This window comes from Propithecus coquereli, unplaced genomic scaffold (assembly GCF_000956105.1).
Source record: "Propithecus coquereli isolate 6110/MARCELLA unplaced genomic scaffold, Pcoq_1.0 Scaffold77, whole genome shotgun sequence".
NCBI lineage: Eukaryota > Metazoa > Chordata > Mammalia > Primates > Indriidae > Propithecus > Propithecus coquereli.
The window spans coordinates 9,367,596-9,393,035 of NW_012153840.1; the positions used below are offsets into that span (position 1 = coordinate 9,367,596).

Below are 25,440 nucleotides of genomic sequence, written 5' to 3' on the forward strand. Positions count from 1 at the left end.
TGAGGAGTGAAATATGGTCGGGCAGCGCTTGGCCTCGTCTCCGTGGGCCTGCGATGCCCTGGCCTGAGACTGCCACCAGCATTCCCGCTTCTGATGTTTTATCACTATTTTAGAAACTTGGCATCTTTACTATCTTGTGTCATTGCCAAAAATAATCCTTATTAATGACCTTAATTAATATTCCTCTGCCCTTGTTCCCAGTTCAGAGAGGTGCCAGGTTGTAGGGCTGTTTTGGAGGCTCTCACTCAACTGGATCTTATAATAACCCTTGAAATTACCCAAGGGTGGGGTATTTAAAACAAGATGAAGTTACTATCATTTTCTTAATATAGGAGGCCGGCACCCACGCTCCGTCAGTTGGGATTAAATATAGAAATGGGGGCATCTCGATCGCCACCCACAGAGCAAACAGCGACGCGAGGGCTCTGAGCCGCCGGCTGCTGCCTTGGGTTTGCAGGCAAGTCTGCCCCGTCCGCCATCAGGGCCTTGGGAACATGACGTGAAGCCTCTATTTTTAAGCCAGTCGGCAAGTTGTCAATACTTAAAAACAATACAACAACCAAAAACCTGTAAACAAGTTAAATGTTAGATTTAAAAATATCTTTAGTACCTAATGTTTGTACATAGTAGCCAAGCAAGAATTGGTTTTTTTCCCTTCCCGTAATTCCTGAAATGAGTGCAGTCTCCAAGGACAGCAAATCCTACAATTTTGTTGTCATCTTTTAAATTACAAATGCTGGGAAATGAGGACAGCCCGCGACGGCCTGTAATTCTCCTGTTATTTTCCCATGTTGTCAGCACCCATTGTGCCTACAGGGGAAAAATTGATGAGACTTTTCAGTAGAAACCTGGAAAATGGCACTTTAGAGAAAACTCAGGCTCTTGATATTTTAAATTACAGCATAGGAAAGTGATGGAGCGGGTGGCACCAGCGTCGGGGCTGATGGCTGCCTCTGGCAAGGCCGGAGGCCCAGGTGGGCAACAGAGCGGGAACCGCAGTTATGAATCAGGCACTGTGACTTTCTGGGTTGTTTTTCTTTTTTTCTTAAAATTTAGTTTTCTCAGTGGACACATCGATTGTAAGTTATCGTGTACCATCACGGATACAGGTGTCTCATGGCAAGGATATTTACAAGCATGTCATGACGGAGTGAGAGCACGTGGATTTTTACGGATCTCACTTTTGCACGGGCCGCTTGACCTCAGGGTCCCAGCATCGGATGCCCCCTGTGGCTTCCTCAGCAGGAGGAGGGAGCGGAGGGGACAGCACCTCATTGTGTTTGATTCTAATCTCTATCATTATGACATCAGTTCCCTTCACTCTAATAAGCCACCAGAAGTTTACCCACAGCCCACAGTCACCCTTGGTTTTAGTCAGATCCACTGTAGCAACACTGAAAGGTCCATTTGTGAAAACACAGACTCGGGTGGCTGGAGCCTCAGGCGCAGGTTTCCCGCGAGGTCCCTCTCCGTGGGTGGAGTTTCTGCTTCGTGCCTGTCCCGGCGCTTCTGCTTCAGCACTAGCGGGGCTGGGGCCCTCGCCTTTGCAGAGCCACGCACTTGGTTTTTGGACCGTTCTGATTTTTCCCCCAGAAAGTTTTTCTATCTAGTGAGCCTTAAAATTGACCCTGCTGTCACTTCTCCGGGATCCTACCGTGGCCTCCCGGGAGGATGCAGGTTAACCGAAGTGGACAAAGACTGTCCGGACGAGGAGAACCGGGGGCCCTCCCACCCGCTGCCTGGGCGTTCCTGTGAGGCAGACCCAGGCCTTTGGAGCCCTCCTTGTCCGGCAGAGTGTCGGGATGCTGCCCCTCCTGCTCTCCCGCCGCTTGTTCTAGCCACTGTTCCCAGTACCTGGAACGCAGCCCCAGGTGTGGCCATCATCTGACATAGACACACGGTGGGGACCCGGATCTGGGCACTGCAGTTCCATCAGCTCCTGTGGCCAGGCTCGGCCTTTCCCGTCATTGGTGTGACGTAGCTTCACGTCGGGTTGGCAGCTGGTCTAAACACACTCCGTGGGTTTCCTACGTAGCATTTTCGTGCTGGCTGTTGGGGCTGGAGGAGGTTGTCCCCATAAACGTCACTATCAACACACACAAGGTCATTTTGAATATCAGTTTTGTCACCTGACCGGCCATCTAGCTGACCTGGCGTTGGGTTCCTGTGGCTGGACAAGCTTTCTCGCCCTCACCTATGACTGTTGAGCCACACTGTTGCCTGAACACAGAGCCGCGCGCTTTGCTGGGGGAGCTGCTTGCTTGGGGTGACTGGGATCTGTCAGTCAACGTGTGCCGCTGATTAACTCATTCATTCAGCAGCCATTGCCTGAGCAGCAAATGCCAGGCTCTGTCCCGGGTGCGGGTCACAGCGACAATGAGGCACAGCCCCACCCAGTGCAGCATCCATGTCACACATGCTGCCGTGTGGTCCAGGGCCAGTGGGGGCATCTGCCCACCAGGAACCCACCCAGCCACGCATGTTTCCCCTGAGTCTGCTGCGGGCGCAAAGCCCACCTTGGCTGCCGTGTGCTGTGCCTCCTGCCGTGTTTCTAGTGACAGACATGGCGTTTCTGTGCCAGCAAGCTGGTGTTTTGGATGAATGGGGTAAAACCTCAGTTTGAAAGAACTGATTAAAAACTTTTTCTAGTTATGCTTCCATTCTTAACAAATTCTGCTTTTCACCAAGATTGTAGGTACTTTTTAAGTTCTGAATGTTGATTCCAACACAAACGCTTCCTGCAAGAGTAGGAGACCTGTGTTGGGCTTAGGCAAGGCGGCACATGTCTATGTCCAGTAGTGACTCAAAATAACCCAACAGAGACTCCTTGCAAAGGCAAGGCGGAGACAAAGCAAAGCAGGTCCCCTGTCGCAGACCTGTGAGCACTCCACCCGGCAGCTTCCCTCCCGCCTCGCAGCAGCGTCTGCTCTGCTGGGGGATACGACCTGGTGCCCAGGATCCTTTCCTCTGCAGAGGAGCTGTCTTCCTCCCATTTTACGTGTGCTCGTTCTTTAGATTGGGTCTCCATGTGACTTGGAGCCTCTCTCGCTGGTACCTCCGTGCACAGGTTGAGCAGAACAGATGCACCAGTGTCACGGAAGGTGCTTTTAAAACGACAGCTGCAAGTGCAGCTCACGCTAACCTTGTCCCCTGCTCCTCTTCCCTCGTCTTACCGTCATTTAGTGGTAGGATCTGCTTTTAGTGGTAATAAAAACATGATCTTTTGAAATCAAGAACACTTATTTTTAAAAAACTTTTTGTTATGGAATGTTCCAGCGTACACCAGCAGGGAGAAAAGCAGACCGAACCCTCAGGATCCTCTCCTGGCTTCGGCCACCAGCAGCACCTGCCGTTCCTGCTTCACCTCCCATGCTCTGCAGTGTTCTGAAGCAAATCCCAGACCTTATGTCTAAAGCGTAACTTTTTACTTTCAACACCCACACTACCATTATCACATCTTCCCGAGTAAATTAGTCAAATCCTTAATATCGAGTGTCCGGTGTTGAGATTTCCCCAATTGCTCATACTGTTTTCCAGTTGGTAGAGTCAGGATCGGAACAGGCCATGCACAGGACGTCTGGTTGGTGTCTCCTGAAAAGACGGGCCCTCGGGGGTGGGGGTTTGAACAGCAGAGGGCCCTGGCTGGCCACTTGCCCCAGCCCCACTAGCCCGCCTCACTTAATGACATCGCCAGCCAGGCCCTACAGCTGTTTGAGCCTGCAGATCCCACCCTAAGCACAATTTCACGTGAGTCTGCCTTTCACGTGTGGGATGGAATCTGGTTTTTCGGCTCTCTCTAGATTTATTAGAAATCATTCTGTATTCTAGGGTGCGTGCACATAACTTTCTAAAATTTCTGATAGCTATTAGGTTGATCAATATCAACATCACTTTGCTGCTTTTGTGGATCAAAAATGGTTGAATTTCAAAGTGAAATAAGAATATGTGTTGCGCTGGGGATAAGAGTTGGGCTGCAGGGACTAGCGTGTGCACAGCAGTGACCCGTCAGAAAGGGGACTGAGCAAAGGCAAATGTCTGCAGCTGACGGCCTGCAGGGTTCTTTCAGGTCACGCACCGCACGGTTCACCCGTTCAAGCGCTCAAGTCGTTGGTTTGTTGGCATATTCACAGAGTTGTGCAGCCACCATTACAGTCAACTTTAGAACATTTTCATTGCTCTAGAAAGCCCTGCACCCATCAGCAGGCACCCCCTTTCCCCTACCCGCCTATCCCTAGGGAGCCACTAAGCTGCCTCTGTCTCTGTAGATGTGCCTGTTCTGGACATTTCATACAAATGGCGTCGTACGGTGCATGGTCTTGGGTGTGTGGCTCCTTTCACTTTGCGTGATGTTTTCAAGGCTCATCCTTGAAAACATCCGTCATAGCATGTATCAGTCCGTCGTGTGGATACGGCACGCTTCGTTTATCCGTTCATCAGTTCACGGACACCTGAATCGTTGCCACTTTCTGGCTGTTACGTGTAAACGCTGCTGTGAAATCTGTGTGTAAGTTTCTGTTGAACGTATGTTTTTATTTCTCTTGGGTGTATACCTAGGAGTGGAATTGCTGGGTGATATGGTGCCTCTGTGTTTAGCTTTTTGAAAAATTCCAAACTATTTCCAAAGCAGCTGCACCATCTTACGTTCTCACCAGCGGAGCATGAGGGTTCTGATTCCTCCATACCCTCACCAGCACTTGTTATGATCTGACTTTCTGATTGCAGCCATCCAGTGGATGTTGTAACGAAATGTTCTTGGCAGGGTAAGATACCTGTAGAGGATAGGAAAAGGGTTGTCATTTTGTTAGTGGCCTGGTGTATCTGTCTGTGGTCATTTCCAAAATCTCCTGAGGAAGCCGCGTTTAAAATGCAAGCTAGGGCTTGCCACGTCTGCGCTTCCTCATGGCTGCCGCTGGCTGCGGCCCTTGCTAGTCGGTGATGGGAGTTCTGGGTTTTTATGACTAGTTTCCAGGATATGAAATAGTCCCCCCTTCCTGCATGTCTTATCTGTCACATGTCCCTTTCTCTGCAGGCGTCACTATGAAGCTCATGGATGAGGTGGCGGGGATTGTGGCTGCACGCCACTGCAAGACCAACATAGTCACGGCTTCCGTGGATGCCATCAATTTTCATGACAAGATCAGAAAAGGTAATGGAACTCTTCTGACAAAGATGAGGGGGTGGCCCTCCAGCACTTGGGTCCCCTGTCCAGTTTGGTTTTTGTTCACCCCCAGAGCTGCCTGGGCCTTACCTGCCCATCTTGCATAAGGAGCAGGGAGCCAAAGCTTTTTGCTTCGTCCCTGCTGCGAGGCCAGTGCTGATGTTTCAGTGTGGTGACGTCTATAACTCATACGTGATTGGGGCCTTTCTATCCCTAAAGATTGGCACAGATTGATTCTCTTAAAATGCCCCACGCATGAAGCTCTGTGAAGATCCTGTGCACACAGTTGCCTGAACCTTGCCACCAAACCTTGCAGTAGGCACGTTTCATTTTGCGGAGGAGTCGATCATCCATGATTTAGGCCATGACAGGGCCAAGGCAGCGAAGCGCATAGGAGCCCCTCCTCGGCCAGCCCCACCTGCGTCACCCACGGCAGTGCCGGTGTGTGCAGGTTTCCCCCGTGGTAGAAATCCAGTCCTAGTGACTGGGTCCCCACCCCGAAACAGTGCCTGCTGTCCCCGGGGTGCACTTGCAGATTTGGGAGGCAGGGCCCTGCGGCCTGTGCAAGTATCATTCACTGCGCTCGTCTGATGTTGCCGCGCGTCTGCGGAATCGAAGCGAAGTCCCCTGCTGACACGTGGTGATTTCTATTTGTGTTGTGTCTCCTGAGATGAGGCCCTGTAGCCCCTGAAAGGCAGCGCTTCCTCTGGGGCTGGGGGCGGTGTCTGGTCACCAGAGCCCGGGGCTGATTCTGAAGACAGCGCCCCCTTAGAGCAACTCTTTGGAGGCGCTGTGTGGGGAGACCAGTCCCTTGCCGGGGAGGTGGGGAGGCAGAAGAAATGCAAGCTTGACTCTCCTCGCCGTCCTCTGCCCACCAGAGTCGCATAGAGGGGCCACAAGGCCTCGTTCAGACGCTCGGGTCCCTGTCAGACCCACCTGGTGCCTGTACACCGCGTGCTGGGGCAGCAGCGTGCTGAGGGTGGGATTGGGGGGGTTGCCTCCCGCTCTGCTATTACTGACAGCAGGGGAGGTTTACCCACTTTGGGCTGGGGGCTTGGGGGCGAGAAGGACGGTCTGCAGCATTGCTCCCCTGCACTTGGCAGAATCCCTTCTTGACTGATAGATGTTTGCCCAAAACAGGTGGGTCTTGTGTGTTTTAGCTTGTCCTCCACGGGCCTTGAGCAGGATGTGCTCTGAGGGTCGCTGGCGGCTACCGCATGAGCCTCGGGAAAAGGAGGATCCCGCCGTGTCTGTGACCCCTGGCCTCGTCAGGACTCCTGCCTGGGTGAATTCCCACGATTAGGGCTATGTTGTTGAACACAGATTCAAACTTCACTGTGGAAAGCACGCTTCTCTTCCATAGGACAGGTCTGTTCAGTTGTCCCTGAGTGTCCTTTGACAACCACTAAGAAAGGAGATGGACTTTCTTAGATAGCCACTCGACTTCCTAAACATCCGCCCAATCAGCAAATGTTCTCTGCACAAAGTGCAGCAAAGCACCCAAAGAAAGAAAAGTCAACAACGTTTGTTAGAAACTAGGAAGCCATTGAAAGGGGGCCCTCCCCTTCAAACTCTTCACCCTCGATTGCTTCCACCACCAGGAGTAACTTTTAGGGCAGAGGTCAAGGAGAGGTGTAGAGAGGTTCCCAGGCAATAGGAATTATGGATTTTTTTTTTTGAGACAGAGTCTCACTGTGTTGCCCAGGCTAGAGTGCCGTGGCGTCATCCTCGCTCACAGCAACCTCAAACTCCTGGGCTCAAGCGATCCTCCTGCCTCAGCCTCCCGAGTAGCTGGGACTCCAGGCATGCGCCACCATGCCCGGCTAATTTTTTCTATATATTTTTAGTTGTCCAATTAATTTCTTTCTATTTTTAGTAGAGACAGGGTCTCGCTCTTGCTCAGGCTGGTTTTGAACTCCTGAGCTCAAACAATCTGCCTGCCTTGGCCTCCCAGAGAGCTAGGATTACAGGCGTGAGCCACCGCGCCCAGCTGGAATTATGGATTTTAAGGAAAAATCGTGAACTGCAGTTAGTCAAGCACTTTTCTAAGGAATTAATTTAGCAACTTAAAAGACATCCAGAGCAACTCGTGTAAGGAACTGCTTCGACAGAGACTTTTCCTCTCTAAAGGTTACATTTCTTTTAAGACACAGAAAAGGGGATCTTCGTGTTCAGAAGCCGTAATTCCTGATAGAACATTCTACGTGGATCGGCTCCCTAAGGAGCACTGCTGAGGGCAGGCTGGGTGGGCTGGCCTGGTTCCCAGTGCCCCAAAGAGCCGCCGTGTCGAGCTGCACCGATGGGCTGGTGAGACCCCAGGCCCCCACCTGTCCCAGCCTTGGCCTGGGTCCTCTAGGAACACGTGGGCTCCTTGTCGGACGGAGGGTAGTTGCCACTTTCTTTGGTAACGTCCTGTTTTGTATGTAAAGGAATTTGGGCCAAGCTGAAGTAACAGTTGTGGAGTCTGGCCTCTTTCTGCACCAGTGTCCCCTGGGGACTGGGGACCCTGTCACTCCTCATTTGTTGTTTTCCAGGGGAGCAGCACCGTGCTCCGCCCAGGCGCCTACTGGTTGTTCCCAGGGAGGGAGATCTCAGTCCTGCTCCAGGGAAGGGTTGCCACGGTCCGTCTCCCGCTCCGAGGGCAGAGGGCCAAGGCCGCTTCGTTTTCCTTCCTTTGCTCCTTTGTGGGGAGATGCAGCGTGAGGCCGGCTGAGTTTGGGGAAGGTGCAGTCCCCAGCGGCTCTGGGTTCTCTGTGATACACAGGCAAGTGTGTCAGAATGTTGCAGGAACGGTGGGGGTTGGCATTGCCATTCTGTGTGACTTCCTTATGTGCTTCTGCTGCGGTCGCTTTATACCCTCAAGACCAGCACTTGCCTTCTGAGCTGCAGGCCCTGGTCCCATGCTTGTGTCGCGCCTCTCGTGTCAGCCGTGCCATGAAGGAGGCCACAAGGGCCAGACCCCACCGCCCCACTTGGGGGTGACACACACATAACAGAGGACCGTGTATGGTGGCTTTAGCAGAGCCCGGGGAGCTGCTGAGGGGTTGTGTGCAGGCCGGTGGAGCTCCATGCTGTGAAACTGCCCCTCAGAAGAGTGAGCTTCTTTCTGTTCAGCACTGGCCGAGTGCCAGGCCGTGGGCCGTGGCCGCCGCTGTCGCTCAGGTGAGGTGTCCATCAGGCAGTTGTGTCAGGAGCTTTTCATCATCACGACATGGGCCCATTGGCCCATTTCAGCCACACTCACAAACACAGGGGCCGTTTCCGGGGCTGGGAAAGGCCTCACATGCAGCTGCCTGGCCTCGGCCGCCCTCTGGCCAGCCTGGCTCGAGCAGGCAGCAGATTCGCCGTTTCCCAGCCAGATTCTCCAGGACACCTCGCGCTCTGCTGGACCGAGAGGGCCCGCTTGTTACTCCCTCACCCCTCGCCACCCCATCCCAACGCCGCTGCCACGTTAACGGCCTTTAGATGCCAGTGACCTGCCGCTTCTCTGCTCACAGCCTCATGGCTGCCCATGACGTGCCAAGTTCAGCCTGAGTCCTTGTGCCTGGCATTCCAGGTCCGCTAGGACAGGCTGCCACCTGTCATGCCGGTCTTCTGGCACTTGTGCGCCAGCTGGCATGGCTGAGCCTGTGCGGGGTCCCAGCAGGTGTTTGCTGAGTTAAGCTCACTCTAGGCGGTTGGGGCGAGGGAAGGAGGGCTTCATCCACGAGACCGCATCTCATTGGAAAATTGGAAATGACGCTGAAACCACCTGCCTCACGGGGCTCTTTGCCCAGCAAAGGCAGATGGAGCTCCCTGTGCCAGCTCCAGAACAGGTGCCGGGGACAGAGACGGCCACGAAAGGCCAGAGCCGTGCTTATGGGACCGCACCTCTGCCAGGAGTGCACGTGGCACGCGGAACCTGCCGGCACGCCACAGGCAGGGGAGCTCGTGATGTGAGCTTACTCTGGCTCCATTTGTTTTCCAGTTAAGACGTTAAAACAAGACAATTGTTATGAAAAAGTTAAAGGGGAAAAGTAGTCACCTTTAGTATAATAGTTTTGGAAACGTTAGTTAAGAAAACCTTTTCTTGTGGAGAAATGACCTCTTCTAAAGTCTACTAAATTCCTCTACTAAAATGAGGAATCTTCTAGAAAGGGCTTTAAGGTGCGTTATGTAAGAAATACCAAGTTACTTCACTGTTTCCAGGCTTTTCTTAAGAAAGTTCATTGCCATGGCTCTTACTGGAGCGTAAGCGCTGAGCCGCTCCTAAACTTTGAAACACTTGGCAACCTCGCATGCTTGGTGACTGCTATTTTTTATTATTTTGTTTTCTTTTCCAAATCCCTGGCACACTGCTGAAATCTGGCTCCTGTTGCCCCTGGAGAGACGCCCGTCTGCTGGGGGAGTCGGGCTGGGGCACCTGCCAGCGCTCACGGGTTGTGCCACTCCAGGCAGGCCCAACAGTTGTTTAAAAACAGAAAGGAGCTTTAATTCACAATTCAGCCCACCGCAGGCACTGGATATATTTAACTGTAACTACCATTACACACTTTCGAGTGCCAGGCTTTGTGCTAAGTACTTTATGCCATTCACGCCTCACACAGCCCCATGAAACAGGGACTGTTGTTATTCCCACATTTCTGACCTGGAAACCGCAGTTCCGAGAGGTCAAGGAGGCTGTCCAGGGCCACACTCTGTGGCCGAGCCGGGCAGGGAGACCCAGCAGTTGGGCTCTGGGGCCAGAACTCTACGCCCCATGCTCTTGCGTCCCCTGACGACCTTGCTTGAACACTACCTGGCATTCACCACCAGGGCCCAGAGCGTCGCCTCATGGCTGATGAAGTGCAGCCCATGCTGATGCGGCGCAACGCCCTCCAAGTCTTGAGTGCTTGCTCTGGGCTGCCGAGTGGCTACCGTGGTTCCTCATGTGGTTGCTAAGGGCTCCCGCGGTAGTGCTCTGGGTTTTGTCCATCCCATCAGCCTCGGTCCAGGGCCCTTCTTCCTGCTGAGTCAGAGGCAGGGACAGATGATTCAGTCTCCTGCCTCCAACAGCTCCAGCCTAAGTTACTTCAGTGTTGCTGCAAGAGCCCACCTGTGCTGCCGTCTCAAGGTCCTTGACCAGATCAAATCTGCAATGTAAGGTCACATGTTTATAGGTTCCAGGGATGAGGACGTGGACATCTTTTTGTTTTTTTTTTGGAGACAAAGTCTTGCTATGTTGCCCAAGCTGGTCTTGAACTCCTGGCGAGCTACAGTACCTGGCTTTGAGTGCGGGGTGGCTCACGCCTGTAATCCCAGCACTTTAGGAGGCGGAGGTGGGAAGATTGCTTGAGGACAAGAGTTCAAGACCAGCCTAGCAACACAGCGAGACCTCATCTCTACAAAAAATATTTTAAAAATTAGCCAGGCATGGTGATGCCCACCTGTAGTCCCAGCTACTCTGGAGGCGGAGGCAGGACGATCACTTGGGCCCAAGAGTTCGGGGTTACAATGAACTATGATGGTACCACTGCACTGCACCCTGGGTGACAGAGCAAGACCTTGTCTTTTTAAAACAACAAAACAAAACTCAGGCTCCAGCCCATTTGGAAGCTCTGCCTTTTCTTTATCTTACAAGCCCTGTGGACTGGACTCCGACAGAGAACCCAGGAGAGGGTGAAGGGTGGCCCTTGGTGGTTTCAGGGCAGTGTGAGAGGAAACGCCCTCTCACTCTGTCCTAAGTCTCAGCTACAGATGCCGAGCCCCTTGGAAGTTTGGGGCATTAGCGAGAAGGGGACAGAGGCAGCAAGCCTTCCTGCTCAGCCCTGCTTCTCGTTGAGTGTTTGCACTGGAACTCGGGTTTGGAGGGACCTTATGGATTGGGGTCCCCGTGAGCACAGCTGAGTCCCCACCTCTCGGACCAGGCTCATGTGATGGGGATGCTGGGAGGGTCTCCCACAGAACACAGTCATAGCTCAATGTCACAGCTGCTACAGCCACTAGTCTGGAACCCAGGGAGCAAGGACAAGGATTTTTTTAAGGCTTCACACGCTGGAAAGCTGAAAACTCCCTTGCTGATGCAATAGCCCATTTTAGGCATTTGGACAGCGTTAGAAGCAACTTCTTGCCTGGTATAAATGTGTCTACTGCAGACGAACCACAGGGAGGGATTAGTTTAAATGTCACCTCTCACTGCCCTGTTGTGCGGCTTCCTTTACTCCCTGCAGGACACTCCAGCACAGCCCCAGGGTTGAGGTGCCTTTTCCCCAGAGAGACCATTTCGCAAACTCAGGCCCCACCCAGAAATGACTCCCTGGGCCTGTGTCAACGTCACGTAATTAATGTGGGCAAGTGACATCAATGTGGCCATAGAGCAAGGACAGTGTCCCCTTTAACGAATCTGGAGGAAGTCACTCCCAAAATGCCAGTGAGGCCTGGGGAGCCCTGGATGAAGGGAAGTCGCTCTGAGTGGCTCCCCTGCTCCGCTGCATTCCCCGGGGTTGGGTGCAGGGGCAGCACACGCAGCCTCCTACTCCTCATGGCCTCCCTGAGAGGCTGCTTCTCTTGGGCCCATTTGTAGATGAGGAAACTGAGGCACAGTGCAGTTTCCTGGGTTGCCTCTGCTCAGTGGCCAAGCCTGGGTTCAAACCCAGGCCCGTCTGACTGCAAAGCTGTGGGACTTGGGCCCTCCTGAGTGGCAGCACAGCCTGTGGACACTGCAGCTTTGCCAGGCGTCTGCCCCCAGCCTTTCCCAAGACATGTCAGGGCAAATGTCTTGGACCCCTCAGGGCCTTGGCTGAGCACGGCTTGCTGGAGGTCTGTTCTCAGTTACTCCGTTCCCTCCCCTCACCCCACCAGGATGGTTCCACCCACCTTTTTTTTTTTTTTTTGAGACAGAGTCTCACTGTGTTGCCCGGGCTAGAGTGCCGTGGCATCATCCTAGCTCACAGCAACCTCAAACTCCAGGGACCAAGCGATCCTCCTGCCTCAGCCTCCTGAGTAGCTGGGACTACAGGCATGCGCCACCATGCCCGGCTAATTTTTTCTATATATTTTTAGTTGTCCAATTAAGTTCTTTCTAATTTTAGTAGAGACGGGGTCTCGCTCTTGCTCAGGCTGGTTTCGAACTCCTGAGCTCAAACAATCCACCTGCCTCGGCCTCCCAGAGAGCTAGGATTACAGGCGTGAGCCACCGCGCCCGGCCTCACCCACCTTTTAAATAAACAAGCTGCCCTGTCCTTGGGTGCATTTGCACATGTGACCTTACGGAAGGTCCCAAGGCAGCACCTCTGCTCCGAGCTTGATGGGCTAATTGTCAGGACCTAGAGGTCTCTCTGAGCCTCGGCTGCCGTCATGGCAGAGTGTGGCACTGCTGGGGTCGTGCTTGCTTTGGTGGTTTCTAAGACAGGCACAATGAAGTGGAATCGAGGTTTTCTCCCTTTTCAGATGGGCCCCCCAAGGTCCCAAGCTTGCCCAATGCCAAGGCCACTGCAGGATATAGACAGACAGCACAAGCATGCAGGGCAGGTGTGGCCCACCCTTCCTGCTTTCCTCATGCCAGGGGAGGAAGGTGAATTGAGCCAGATCTCGTGGGAAGGAGGCCTGACCCCTCCCTACCCCCCTTTGCTGGGAGATCTTGAATGTCCTGACCTCCAAGCGGAATGGCCAGGTCTTCCAGCAGCGCTCCTCAGCCTGTGCCTCTGGCCTTCTGTTGGGCTAATGTTCCCCACGAGCCACTTGAACACACTTGTCTTCAGCTCTCAATGAGAGGCCTTACCGGCCTCCACGTTTGGTGAAAGGGCTATAGTCACCTGGTCACAACTTGGCCAGCAGGTCAGACAGTCCAGGCTCTGATCTAGTAAGAAGCATGACAGCGCGTGGCTGTGTCGAGGGCAAGTAATGGCCTGGTGCTCAGCATGTGATCACCGCCATGCCTGGCCCTGCCCAGAGCTTTATACCCCTTGGGTAGGAGCTGTGCTCCTGCAGTACAAGACGTGGATAATGTACCCTCAGGGTGAGCAGGCAGAGCCCAAAGCCGGTGTGTTCCCTTAAAAATTACGCAGCTTCTTGCTGCAGGTGGCAGATTCCGCTTTCATGCAAGGTCAGTCTGCAGGTATGCCTGGAATTCCCCAGGAAGGACAAGAGCAGTGCCCCGGAGGTGGGAGCCAGCAGCCCAAGGTGCCTCGCCACAGCCCCTTCCCGGAATCTGCCCTGGGGTCTGCCCTGGGGTCGGCTGTGGGTTAGGAGACCCTCCAGCAGGACCCTGGGAACTTCGCGTTCTATCTTGGCCGCTGTGACTTGAGGGTCACCTTTCAACCTAGGTTCTGGATTAAGTCCCCCAGCCAGTCAGTGACCACATCAGCTTTCCAGCTTCAAAGTATCTGTGTTCTGCCAGCCAAAGTGATAGCCTGTGTCTTGTTTGGAATGATGATGTTGGTCTCTGAAAGGTGAGAAGATTCAGGTTTTGGTTGTAATTGAAAAATTTCCTGGCTTTTATGAAGTGGCCATTGTATTATGGCCCATAAGAGGCTCTTCGAGGCAGCGTTCTCTTCTTCTGTTGTGTTGTCTAATGCTCACCGAGTCAGCTTATTTAGTTGTTTGTAATCATTGTTGATTGAAGTCAGAAGTTTCTTCAGATTTCTAACACAGCAGTTAAACCATGAGCAGCCAGGATTTTGCTGGGGCTGGTGTGGCTTTCGTGGGCAGTGACAGAGGGCACGTTTCCTGTCGTTCAGAACTCACAGCCGGTGTCCCCCGGGGTCTCCTGTCACAGCAGCACACAGGCAGGTGGGTGTTCCCTCATTCAAAGCCTCTGGCCCCGGGGGTGTTCCCCCTGGTTTTCTTTCATGGAAGGGCTTGTGCCTGCTCTTTGGCTCTGTGGCCCCTGAGTCTTAAAGAAGGGGGCAGAGATGCTGTGGGACCCTCACAGCTAATCTGTTTAACCTTCCAGCTCCTTGGCTGGGAGACAGGCCCATGGCCTGCCCTCTTCCCAGGGTGTGTGGTTGGTGACTGCGTCGGATGCTTTGCACATGATTGTACACCTTGCAGCTCACGTAATGCCACCTGCTGCTGACCACACGGCTCCTTCCTTCCCTCCCAGAACGGGCATGAAGCGCTCTTCGTAAGTATGAAGTTGCAAGTCGAATGTGGCGTGGAACGTTCTGATTCTCTTTAACACGGAATAACCGCTCCCGCCCCTGGCCTGCTCACCCTCCCCCTAACAGTCACCGTGCTGCCCGCTTTCTCTCTCTGGGTCTCTGAACCTGTCTTGTAGGGCCCGTTTCGGTGGAACCAGATAGACATTGAGGGTCCCAGGGGCTGTGTTGAAAGTCCGGGCAGCCAGCACTTGTTCCTGAAGGGCAAGCCCCGCAGCCTGACTCAGGCAGGAGTTTCTTTGAGACTGGCCCAGAATGAAGCCACACGCCAGGTGGTGGCTGGTAGGGACCCTTCCCCTGGAAGCCCCCAAGGGCTAATGCATCCTCGTGGCCAGTAGCATCATCGACAGTGATGATGACCGTGCACCGAGCGCCCCTCCCCCAGGCACCAGCTCAGCACTTGGCTTGTTTCCTTCCATCCCATAGTTACCCCCGAGACAGGTTCCCTCGTGCCCATTTATAGGAGAAAAGCTGAGCTCCACGAGATTAGGAGATTACGTCCAGGGAAAGGAGGGGCAGGGCCAGGTGGGAGGAGGGAGCCCACACCCAGGAGGGTGGAGGGGGCAGGAGAGAAGCTCTGGGTCCAGTGCTGCAAGGGGCTGGGAAGTATAGGGAGGTCAGTCAGGGTAGAGGGAGAGGGGGGACACAGGGACAATGTGTAGGAACAGGTGGCTTTGGACTTTGTCATCATCCACAAGGAAACCGTGCTGGTACAGGAAGCGGTGAGCATGGGGGACTCTGGTGTCATGTCCAGCGGCTCAGAGGAGGGAGCTCCGGTCCCGTGGGCAGGACCTGCGGGGCCAGAAAGGATGCCTGAGGCCTAGGATCCCACCAAGGGGCAGGGGCAGCGGCCCTGAGACACTGGAGCTTCAGGGGTGGGGAGCAGCATGGTGGGGCGGTGTGTGGCTGCAGTGGCACCAAGAAGGCCAAAGAGTGGACAGTGCAGGCTGCAGATTCGGCCTCACCCTGAGGGAGGACAGAGCCGGCTCACACCCAGAGCTGCTGGGAAGCAGGTGGGGGCTCCCCTGGGGGTGGAGGCTCGGGAAGCATTCTAGTAGAGGCCACCTCCTCTCTGCTCGGGCAGGTGGCCACTGAGATCCCTTCAACTCTAAGCTTCCACGTAGATGATAAAAATAAACGTCCACTCAGTAGAAAGATAAACATTCATGAGCTACTAATGATGCATCCGAATATTTTGTCATTTTAATGTCCTAGTAGTTAGTAAAGCGTCTGTGTCTCCTAACCAAGCGTCTTTGGCTGTCCTCAGCAACACTGATTTCTCCCCAGCCCTGCTTTTGGGGCGAAGGCTGCCCTGACCTCGCCTTCCCGTCTCTGCAGGCTGTGTCATCACCATCTCTGGACGCATGACCTTCACGAGCAATAAATCCATGGAAATCGAGGTCTTGGTGGACGCTGACCCCGTGGTGGACAACTCACAGAAGCGCTACCGGGCCGCCAGTGCCTTCTTCACCTACGTGTCCCTGAGCCAGGAGGGCAAGCCGCTGCCCGTGCCCCAGCTCGTGGTGAGTGTGCGTCTGCGGGGTCAGTGCTCTCAGGACTCTGGCAGAGACGGTGCTCACGTGAGTCCCTCTGTCTTGTCCCATGGGGTCAGAGTGGGGCCCAGGCCTGGCCACTCCCTGGACCAGTGACCCCGGGCTGTGCAGATCAGGCAAGGTCGAGAAGGCCTGAAGGGAGGGCTTTGGGCTCCGTGCCTGTGGGCTCCGAGATGGGGCTGGCAGACCGGATGAGAGGCCCCTTTGCGAGCTGGGCGTGGTGCCTTGGGCTCCTGGTGTTGGGGGTGGGCAAGGACTGCGCCTCGGGCTTCCATCCCCTGCCAAGGGGCCTGGTGGGAAGCTGGAGGGGTGGGCTTTCTCAAGATGGCCATGGCCTGTGTGTCCTGCCTGGTGCAGACTGAGCCAGACCCGTGGACTTTGGGCTGGGGGGGATCCAGGTTTCTTGGCCTTTCTCTGCCTCGGGCTGCCAGGCGTGGCTCTGCCCTGGGGTTGCAGAGGGTGGTGTGTGTAGGGCAGGTAGGGGGTGTGTGCACCTGGCCACCCACCTTCCGTCATAGCGGCCACCGCCCCATAGTCCATATCCTCTGAGCTCTGACTCGTTTTAGAGCTGGTGGGTCTATGCCCGGCACGGGTCCTGGAGGGTCCCAGACACCTGCAGGGTTAGTGTGGCCCAGAGAGGCGGCTTCCACATCTCTGTCGTAAGGACGAAGGTTCCTGTCCAGGCCAACCACCCAGGGGCTGGTCCTGTTGCCTCTGAACCAGACCTTATGTCATCACTAAAAGGACCAAGAGGAAACCAGAACCATGGTCTGCAGTTGGAGCTTCCTGCCCTCTGGGGGCTGAAGAGGTGGGGGGCAGAGTGCCTTGGTGCGGTGGGCCCCCGGCCTCTTGGGTATCTAGTGCTCTTGTGGAAGCAGCCAGGCAGGCAACGCGGCCCCTGCCAGCCTGAGTCCCACTTCCAGAGCGCTCACCCCCGCCCCGCCCCCGCGCGTCTGCTCCCTGCGCGGATCTGCCAGCTCTTGCTGCTCAGCCTCCTGGAGAGGAGCATGGACTGGAAACCTCTGTAGCAAATAAACATATTGCATTTAAAATCTCACTTCCTCTCAAAGGCAGGGAGTGCAGCGCTGATGGCTTCTTCCCGCGGCTGAGGAAGGCCGCCTGGCTGGCCAGGTTGCCCATGGCAGCTGATTTCTTGATTGAGGCTGAGCCCTCCAAGCCCCCTCACTCAGCAGGGCTGCGGGTGGCGGTGTGGGGCTTGTGTGGGGCTTGTGTGGGGCTTGTGTGGATTGTCAGGCTGGCCAGGCCACCCGGTAGGGGCCTCGGAGGGGAGGGGGCTGGGCTGCAAAGGGGCTGGTGGTGCGCCTGGCCTTGGAGGATGAGGAAGCAGATAGAGCAGACTCGGCCTGGTTTAAAGGAAGGAAAGGGAGCAGACGTGGGGGCTGACACCTGCCATGCCACTTCCGAGCGCCTGTTCCCTCCCCTCGTGCCAGGCCTGCCAGGATGCTCCTTCCCTGCTTGGAGCTTACGAGGCAGGCGCCCCGATGGATGGGGCCGCTCAGCCCCCTGCTCCCCACGGCAGCCCCCCAGCCACCCACGGCAAAGGCCCCCGGCCCCTCTGCTTATAAAACGCACCTCCCCACACAGGCCGCACACAGTGTCCAGCTGTGCCGGGGGGTCTCCCTGGGGCCAAGACGGGGAGGGGCGCCCAGTCAGGACGGCATCTGCTCTGCTTGCTGCATCACCTCGGCCCTGGCCTTGCTGTGGGCCCGCCCAGCCTCCTCTGTCCTTGGCCTTCAGAGTCTGGTTCTCTGCCTGCCTTGGGCTGGCCAGAAGCACTGTCTCCCTGTCCTCTCCCGGGCCCTCCTGGGCTCTCCCCCAGTGACCGTCACCTTCTGTGACACTTCTCCGTGTGGCTGCCCCTTACCTCCCCTTCCTGGACGCCGAATTCCCCACCTCACACAGGCACGTTCCTCAACTCTCCTTCCCAGCCTCCCAGACTCTTTCCTGGCTTTCCCGGCCCTGTCTTCCCTTGGAAGGCGGCATGGCCAGGTCCAGGGCTGCGCCGCCTCTACCTCGCTGGCCTCTTCCTGGCTTTGGCCCAACTGTCCAGGCCGCTAAGGCCTGCGCTTCCTGACGTGGGATTCTGCAATGTCCATACGGACACTCTGGCCTCCCTGGCCACCCCACGGTACCCCCTAAACATGAGGCTTTGACCTGTGCCCCTCTCTTTGGGTGGCCGGCCCAGTCCTGTGCCTGGGGTGTTGCTTCTGTCCCCTGTTGACTTCCAGATGGACTTTGCCAGCCCTGCCATCCCCCACAGGGTCTCCAGAAGCATCTCAAACAGTTTGTCAAAATTGAACTCATTACCCCTCGCCCCCATCCCAGCCCTCCTCGTGGACTCCCACTCTGACTGGCCCCTCCCTCCCGAGCAGCCACAGGCCCCCACACTCCGTCCCACCAACAGCCCCTGCTCAGTCCCAGCTACTCCCTCCTCCCTTCCTGCTGCCCTTGACTGCACCCCGCCTACAGCCCAGCCAGCTAAAATCCAAAATCGGATTCACTCCCCTCCCACCTAAACTCCGCATGGCTGCCCTGCACCCTGAGCCCTCCTTGTTCCTCAAACACCCAGACCGACTCCTGCCCCGGGACCTTTGCACTGGCTGTTCCTGTCTGGACCACCTACCCTCAGACCCTCCCAGAGCCGGCTTCTGCCTGCTTTGTCCAGACGTTTCCTCCTCTGAAGGGCCCTCCCTGACCACTCTAGATAAAGCAATGCCCCACCACCCCCTCTGTTGCTGTGCCATTTCCTCGGGCGCCCAGCACCTCTGAATTCGCCTGGCGTCTAGTGCATGAGTTAATTTAGTATCCGTTCCAACTCTGGACGCCTTGGGCTCAGGAGACGTCTGTGAGTGGTTCGCAGGCTCTGCAGGCTGCAGCCGAGGTGCTCCTGCTGGACGGTGGAGCTGCGGTCGTGGGTCCTTCAGACCCCAGCCTCCCTCCGCCGCAAACGCTGCACGTGCTGCCGCAGCTTGCAGGTGTGGGAGCAGGTGTCCTGCCGCTGGGGTCTCGTCAGAGCTTTAAACTTACTAGTTGCATGACGGTGGGCACCTTCTTTCTGTGTGCCTCAGTTTCCACATCCATACAGTAGTGGTGGCCATTGTGCATGACACATGGGCTGGGTGAGGGTCGGAGGGTGGCAGTTGTCTGCCCCTATCCACCTGCTCGTCCCCAGAGTCCTCCTGGAACTCGGACCCTCCCAGAGGCGGAGCAAACAAATGGGTGAAAATAGAGGGTGTTAGATATTGCCGGAAGTGGGGGGGATGGGAGTCAGCTGGGGGCCAGATGCCATTTTATTTTATTTTATTTATATATACTTTTTAAATTTGTATTATTTATTTATTTTTAATTTATTTTAGTTGCCCCAGGTAGAGTGCAGTGGCATCATCATAGCCCACTGCAACCTCCAACTCCTGGGCTCTAATGATCCTCCTGCCTCAGCCTCCTGAGTAGCTGGGATTACAGCCATGTGCCACGACGCCTGGCTAATTTTTTCTGTTTTTAGTACAGATGGGGTCTCGCTCTTGCTCAGGCTGGTCTCGAACTCCTGAGCTCAAGTGATCCTCGCGCCTTGGCCTCCCAGAGTGCTAGGATTACAGACATGAGCCACTGCACCCGGCCAAGATGCTATTGGAGTTGGGGAGGAAGGGAAGGAGCCCAAGGAGCCTCTCTCAGTGACCATCCAAGTGAAAGGGACATTGGCTGAAAGTGGAGCCAGCTGCCTGTAACGGGAACGGGGGGGCCATGACAGGCCTGAGGCCACATGCTGTGACAGGGCTGAGCGGGGCGGGATGCAGCCTTGGAGCATCCTGGGGCCTTTCCTCTTCCACACGGCTGAGTCTGTGGTGCTCACCCAGTGTGCATAGTAAGATCGAGGGCAGCCTGGATGGTCTGCACGTTGAAAAGGCGTCGGTGCAAACGGACAGGGTGCTCGGGCAAGGCTGGCGATACTGGCCGCCTCTGAGTTGTAAGGCAGCCACCCAGGAGGCCAGCACCTGCTGCGGGCATGGTTGACGGCTACCTGGCTGCCCCCAGTGCCCACAGGGGCAGGCAAGACACTCCTGCACCTGCGCCAGCACTCAGCAGCTTGGGGGGACCAGGGGCACGACCATGAGGGGCCTGCAATCCAGGGGCTCTGGGAAGAGGGTCCGTCTTGTGTGGAGAGTGGCCGGCAGTCAAGGAGGCGTTTGGGGCCGGACCTGTGACTTTCATGGAGCCAGTGGGTGGGGGATCGGGATGTAGGAGGAGGGCTAGCCCCAGGGGAGGGGGTGCAGAGCGTGGGAAGTGGGGGTGTTCAAATGGAGGGAGCAGTGACCCATCCCCCAGTGTGGGGTCCTGTGTGTGGCCTGTGTCATGTTGATCCAGGCTGTTGTTTTTCACGCTTATAGACAGTCTTTGATTCTTCACTGAGGTGTCCTGGAGCTCAGCCATGTCCATAAAAATAGCCTCCAGTGCAGAGGACAGGGCAGGCCCCAGAGGGATTTGTAGCTGTCACTTGGGGACCGCCCACATGAGCACAGGCCAGGCTCAGAGCACACGTATGCCCACACGGCAAACATGCATGTGCACACGGTCCCTCCAGATGTGCCCGGGTCGGCCCCTCCTCCCACTCCCAGTCTGTTCCCCCGTCCACACCGTGGGCTCTTCAACCTCCCGTCTATTTTTAGCTTCCCTCCCCAGGGCCCACTGACAGGGAATGCAGCCTCTCTGTTTGGAGTTGCTTCTTGATGAATATTTTACGCTGGGGGGCCTGCAGCACAGTTCCCAGCAGCCGCCAGCACCTTCCAGGCTAATTATTGGAAGAGGCAAACCCGGGATCCCTCCCGTCTGCAGCAGTGCTCTCTGACCTGGGGGGTGGGGGCTGAGCTCTAGACATGCCTGAAGGGGCCAGAAAAGTGGCCACTGGGGAGAGACAGGGAAGGCGGGTGTGGGAAGCCCTTTAGTCTGCAGGAGTGTGAGAACCCAGTGTCTGTTGGAGCTGGGGTGGTCCCTGGGTCCTCCTGTGTGTGAGCACTTGCCTCTGAGTCCAGCAGACATGGGTGCTGCAGCCCAAGGGCCCTAGGGAGACGTGAGGTGTGGGCTGGAGAACTTGTGGGTTCCAGCCTGGGTCTGAGGGGGATATGTATAGACAGGGCCATCAGGGAGGGCTTGCCCAGGCCCCTGACAAAGGAGAAGCCCGTAACATTCCAGGTGCACCATTCACGTCGGTTTTTTTGGTTTTTGGAGGTTTTTTTGATTTGCTCTAGGATTTTATTGAGAATTTTTACATCTGTATTCATAAGGGTTATTGGTCTGTAGTTTTCTTTTTTTGTTGTGTCCTTTCCTGGCTTTGGTATCAAGGTGATATTGGCTTCATAGAATGAGTTGGAGAGGATTACTTCCTTCTCGATATTATGAAATAATTTCTGCAGTATGGCTACAAGTTCTTTGTAGGTCTGGTAAAATTCAGCTGTGAAACCATCTGGTCTGGGACTTTTTTGTTGCTGGAAAATTTTTTATTGCTGCTTTGATTTCATTACTTGATATTGGTCTGTTCAGTTCTATTTCTTCCTGATTGAGCCTAGGGAGGTTTTGTGGTTCCAGGAATTTGTCCATTTCCTCCACAGTTTCAAGTTTATGTGTATAGAGATTTTTATAGTATTCAGAGATGATATTTTGTATTTCCATGGTATCAGTTGTAATATCTCCTTTTTCATTTCTGATTGAACTTATTAGGGTCCTTTCTTTTCTGTGTCTGGTTAATCAAGCGAGAGGCCTGTCAATTTTATCCTTTCAAATAACCAACTTTTTGTTTTATTAATCTTCTGTTTAATTTTTCCGGAATCAATTTCATTTAGTTCTGCTCTTACCTTAGTTATTTCTTTTCTTCTGCTGGGTTTAGGATTGGTTTGCTCTTCCTTTTCAAATTATTTGAGATGATTCATTAGATTGTTGATTTGTGATCTTTCTGTCTTTTGGACATATGCATTTAAGGCTATGAATTTTCCTCTTAGGACTGCTTTTGCAGAATCCCACAAATTTTGGTAACTTGTGTCCCTTTTGTCAATTAGTTGGAAGAATCTTGATTTCCATCTTAATTTCCTCCTTGACCCAATAATCATTCAGCAGTAGGTTGTTTTAGTTTTTATGACTTTGTGTAGAGTTGAGTGTTTCTGTTGGAATTGATTTCTAATTTTATTCCATTGTGGTCTGAGAAGATACACGGTATAATTTCTATTTTTTTAAATTTTTTGAGACATGTTTTGTGGCCTGGGATGTGATCAATCTTAGAAAATGTTCCCTGAGCAGATGAGAAGAACGTATATTCAGTAGTGTGGGGGAAGAATGTTCTGTAAATGTCTGTTAGGCTTATTTGTTCTAGAGTCCTGTTTAAATCCATTGTTTTTTAGCTTATTTTCTACTTGAAGGATCTGTCGCATTCTGTCAGTGGGGTTGTTGAAGTCCCTGGCTATTACAATGCTGCTGTTTATCATTTTGGTGAGATCAAGTAGGATTTGCTTTATGAATCTGGGAAGACCTGTGTTGGGTGTGTAAATATTTAGAATTGTTATGCCTTCTTGTTGAATTGTTCCCTTCACCATTGTATAATGACCATCTTTGTCTTTCTTTACTTTTGTTAATTTAAAGTCTGTTTATCTGATATGAGAATGGCTACACCAGCATTCTTTTGGTTTCCATTTGCATGGAATGTTGTTTTCCATCCCTTTACTTTGGGTCTAAATGAGTCTTTGTGGGTTAGGTGTGTTTCTTGGGGACAGCAGATAACTTGGCTTGTATTTTTTATCCATTCAGTCAGCCTATGTCTCTTCAGTGGCGAGTTCAAGCCATTCACATTGAAAGAATTGATAAATGCGGTGGATTTCTGTTCATCCTGTTGTGTAGAACTTTATTGCTTTGTTTTACCTCTTGAGCCATTGTGGTATCTGAGCTCTGAACTTTAGCTTTTGGGTGATTTTACACTGGTGAGTATCTATTGTGCTGATCCATATGTAATGCTGTTCTGAGTGCTTCCTGCAGGGCAGGCAGGTCTGGTCTTGACAAATTCCCTCAGCATTTGCTTGTCTGAGAAACTCTTTATTTCTCCGTTATATAAGAAACTTAGTTTTTCAGGATACAAAATTCTCGATGTTATTCTGTTTGAGAAGACTGAGAATAGGGCCCCAGTCCCTTCTGGCTTATAAGATCTCATTTGAGAAGTCTGCAGTGAGTTTGACAGGTTTTCCTTTGTAAGTTACCTGATGTTTTCACCTTACAGTTCATAGGAGTGCCTCTTTCATGTTAACTTTGGCCAGTCTGATGACTATATGTCATGGTAAATACCTCTTGGTGATGAATCTCCCAGGAGTCTGTTGTACTTCTATTACCTGGATGTCCAGATTTCTAGCAAGATCTGGGAAATTTTCCTCAAGTATTGCCTCAAATAGGTTTTCTAGCCCTCGTGTATTTTCTTCTTCACCCTCAGGGATGCCTATGATTCTTATGTTAGGCCTCTTTACATAATCCCATATTTCTTGTAGGCTTTATTCATTCCTGTTTTTTTCTCTGTTCTTCCTCATTGACTGACTTTTTTAATTCAAAGATGTTGTCTCCTAGCTCTGAGATTCTTTCTTCTGCCTGATCTAGCCTGCTCTTAAGGCTTTCCACTGTATTTTGTATTTCCTTGAATGATTTTTTCATTTCCAGAAACTCAGCTTGATTTTTTTTTTAATAACTCAATTTCATTCATTTCCTGCATTGTTTTTGTGATTTCTTTGTGTTGGGTTTCTATTTTCTCTTATATTTCATTGAGCTTCCTTATAATCCATATTCGAAATTCTTTATCAGTCATTTCAATATTCTCGTTTTGGCTGGCTTCCATTGGCATGGAGTTATTGTTTTCTTTTGGGGATGTCCTTTCACTCTGATTTCTCATGTATCTGGAGATCTTTCGCTGATTCCTTCTCATCTGGAGTAGCTTTTGCTTCTTATTTTTGGATTTTCTTTTGGTTAGATGTTGGCATGCCCAGTTTAATGTCTGAGACAGTGGGTGGTGCTTGTGAGTGAGATTCAACCACACCCTGTATGATTGAGTCAGTAAATGCAGTAAAGGGCTTGCAAACTGACCTCCCTGTCAGTATGTGGTGCTTGCCAGAAGGACTCGATGTTGGTTTTGAATGAGCGCTTTAGTACCACTGCTTCCTTGGCTTGTTTGGAAAATGGATGTTCCCCCAAATGAGCCGTGGCTCAACTGTATGGCCATGTCACATAGACAGAGTCTTTCAGCTCAGGTTTGGTTTGCTTTGCTCCCAGGAAACCCAAGCTGGAGGCTCTGACCTCAGAGCAGCCTGCCCCCACCACGAGGGTCCCGGCAGATGCTCCTAGCCTCATCTCCAGAGGCCGGTGGGTCCCAGGCCCCAGAGCCTCCGATAAAATGTTTTCTGGATTGAAACGGGAGGGAGGCAGAGAGCAAAGCGGATGCAGCCGTCTCTGCCTCTCCTTTCTGAACAAGCCTCACTCGGAGCCAGGGGGTTCTGCTGTTCTCAGGAGGGTTGCTGTCTGGTTTAGGAGGACAGGGTAGCTCTGTCCCCATGGGGGAGGTGGGACTGCAGGGGTCAGGAGAGGCTTTGCCTTGGGAGAACAAGTGGGCTGGGGGCCTGGGTGCTGGTCTTAGGGAGCTGGAGCCTCCATGGAGCACTGACCCCCCGTGTGTACTGTGCCTCCCGCCTGCACAGCACGTCTGGGTGAAGACAGGCTGTTCCCACCCTCTATAGGGAGGACTGTGCAGCAGGGCACAGGCCGGTGGCCCTCCAGTTTGATTCTTTTGTCTCTCCTGGGGCATTATGTGAGGCATGGCCTCAGCTCAGACCCATACAACTTTTAGAAGGCTCTGGAACACAGAGCGCACCTTGCTTCCATCACTGGCTCATGACTTTGTCCTCCCTCTGCCTCCTGGCCTCAGCCACTGCATTCCCAGCCTTCTAGAAGCTGTCTGTAACGCAGTGCTCAGGGCCATAGCTTTGGGATTTGGGCTGCAGGCAGGCCAGAGGCAGAGGCACCCCTTGGCCAGGGCTGGCCGGAGCCATTCCAGGCAGCCGGCACTCCCTGGAGCCTCTCTGTGCTGTTTCCATGATGGTCTCGCTAGTGATCCTTTGCACTGAGGCAGCGGCACAGGGCGAGGCTCTCCGTGGTGGTCAGTTCCCTGGCCCCAGGCCTGTGGCAAAAGCATCAGTGACAGAGGCTGACACCACCTCTCCTGACCAGGGCTGGGCTGGGCGGGGGAAGGGAGGTCTGCTCCCTATGGCCCAGTGAGGCCCCGGCATGTGGAAGGAGGGTCCCCACACCAGGCCTTTGTCATGGGGTGGGGCCCTGGGGGCTCCACCACTTGGGGCACCACCTGCAGGCAGCGAGGGGCCATACCTAACCCTGGGGAATGTCGTGGCCAAAAGAGCCATTAGAAGCGCTTGTGTCAACAAGAAGACATAACAATTCTAAATATGCATGCACCCAACTTAGGTGCACCCAGATTCATAAAGCAAACTCTTACTTGATCTAAACAAATTGATAAACAGCAGCACCATAATAGTCGGAGACTTCAACACCCCACTGACAGCACAGG

General features: G+C 53.6%; 1 protein-coding gene across 1 annotated transcript in view; it reads left to right on the forward strand.

Annotated features, from left to right (window-relative positions):
* ACOT7 (acyl-CoA thioesterase 7) overlaps positions 1-25,440 on the forward strand; it is a 111,096-nt gene that overhangs the window by 71,064 nt on the left and 14,592 nt on the right. The window contains exons 7-8 of the mRNA XM_012662610.1: positions 5,030-5,146; positions 15,613-15,797. Coding sequence (XP_012518064.1) covers positions 5,030-5,146; positions 15,613-15,797 — 302 coding nt within the window. The remainder of the gene's footprint in view (positions 1-5,029; positions 5,147-15,612; positions 15,798-25,440) is intronic.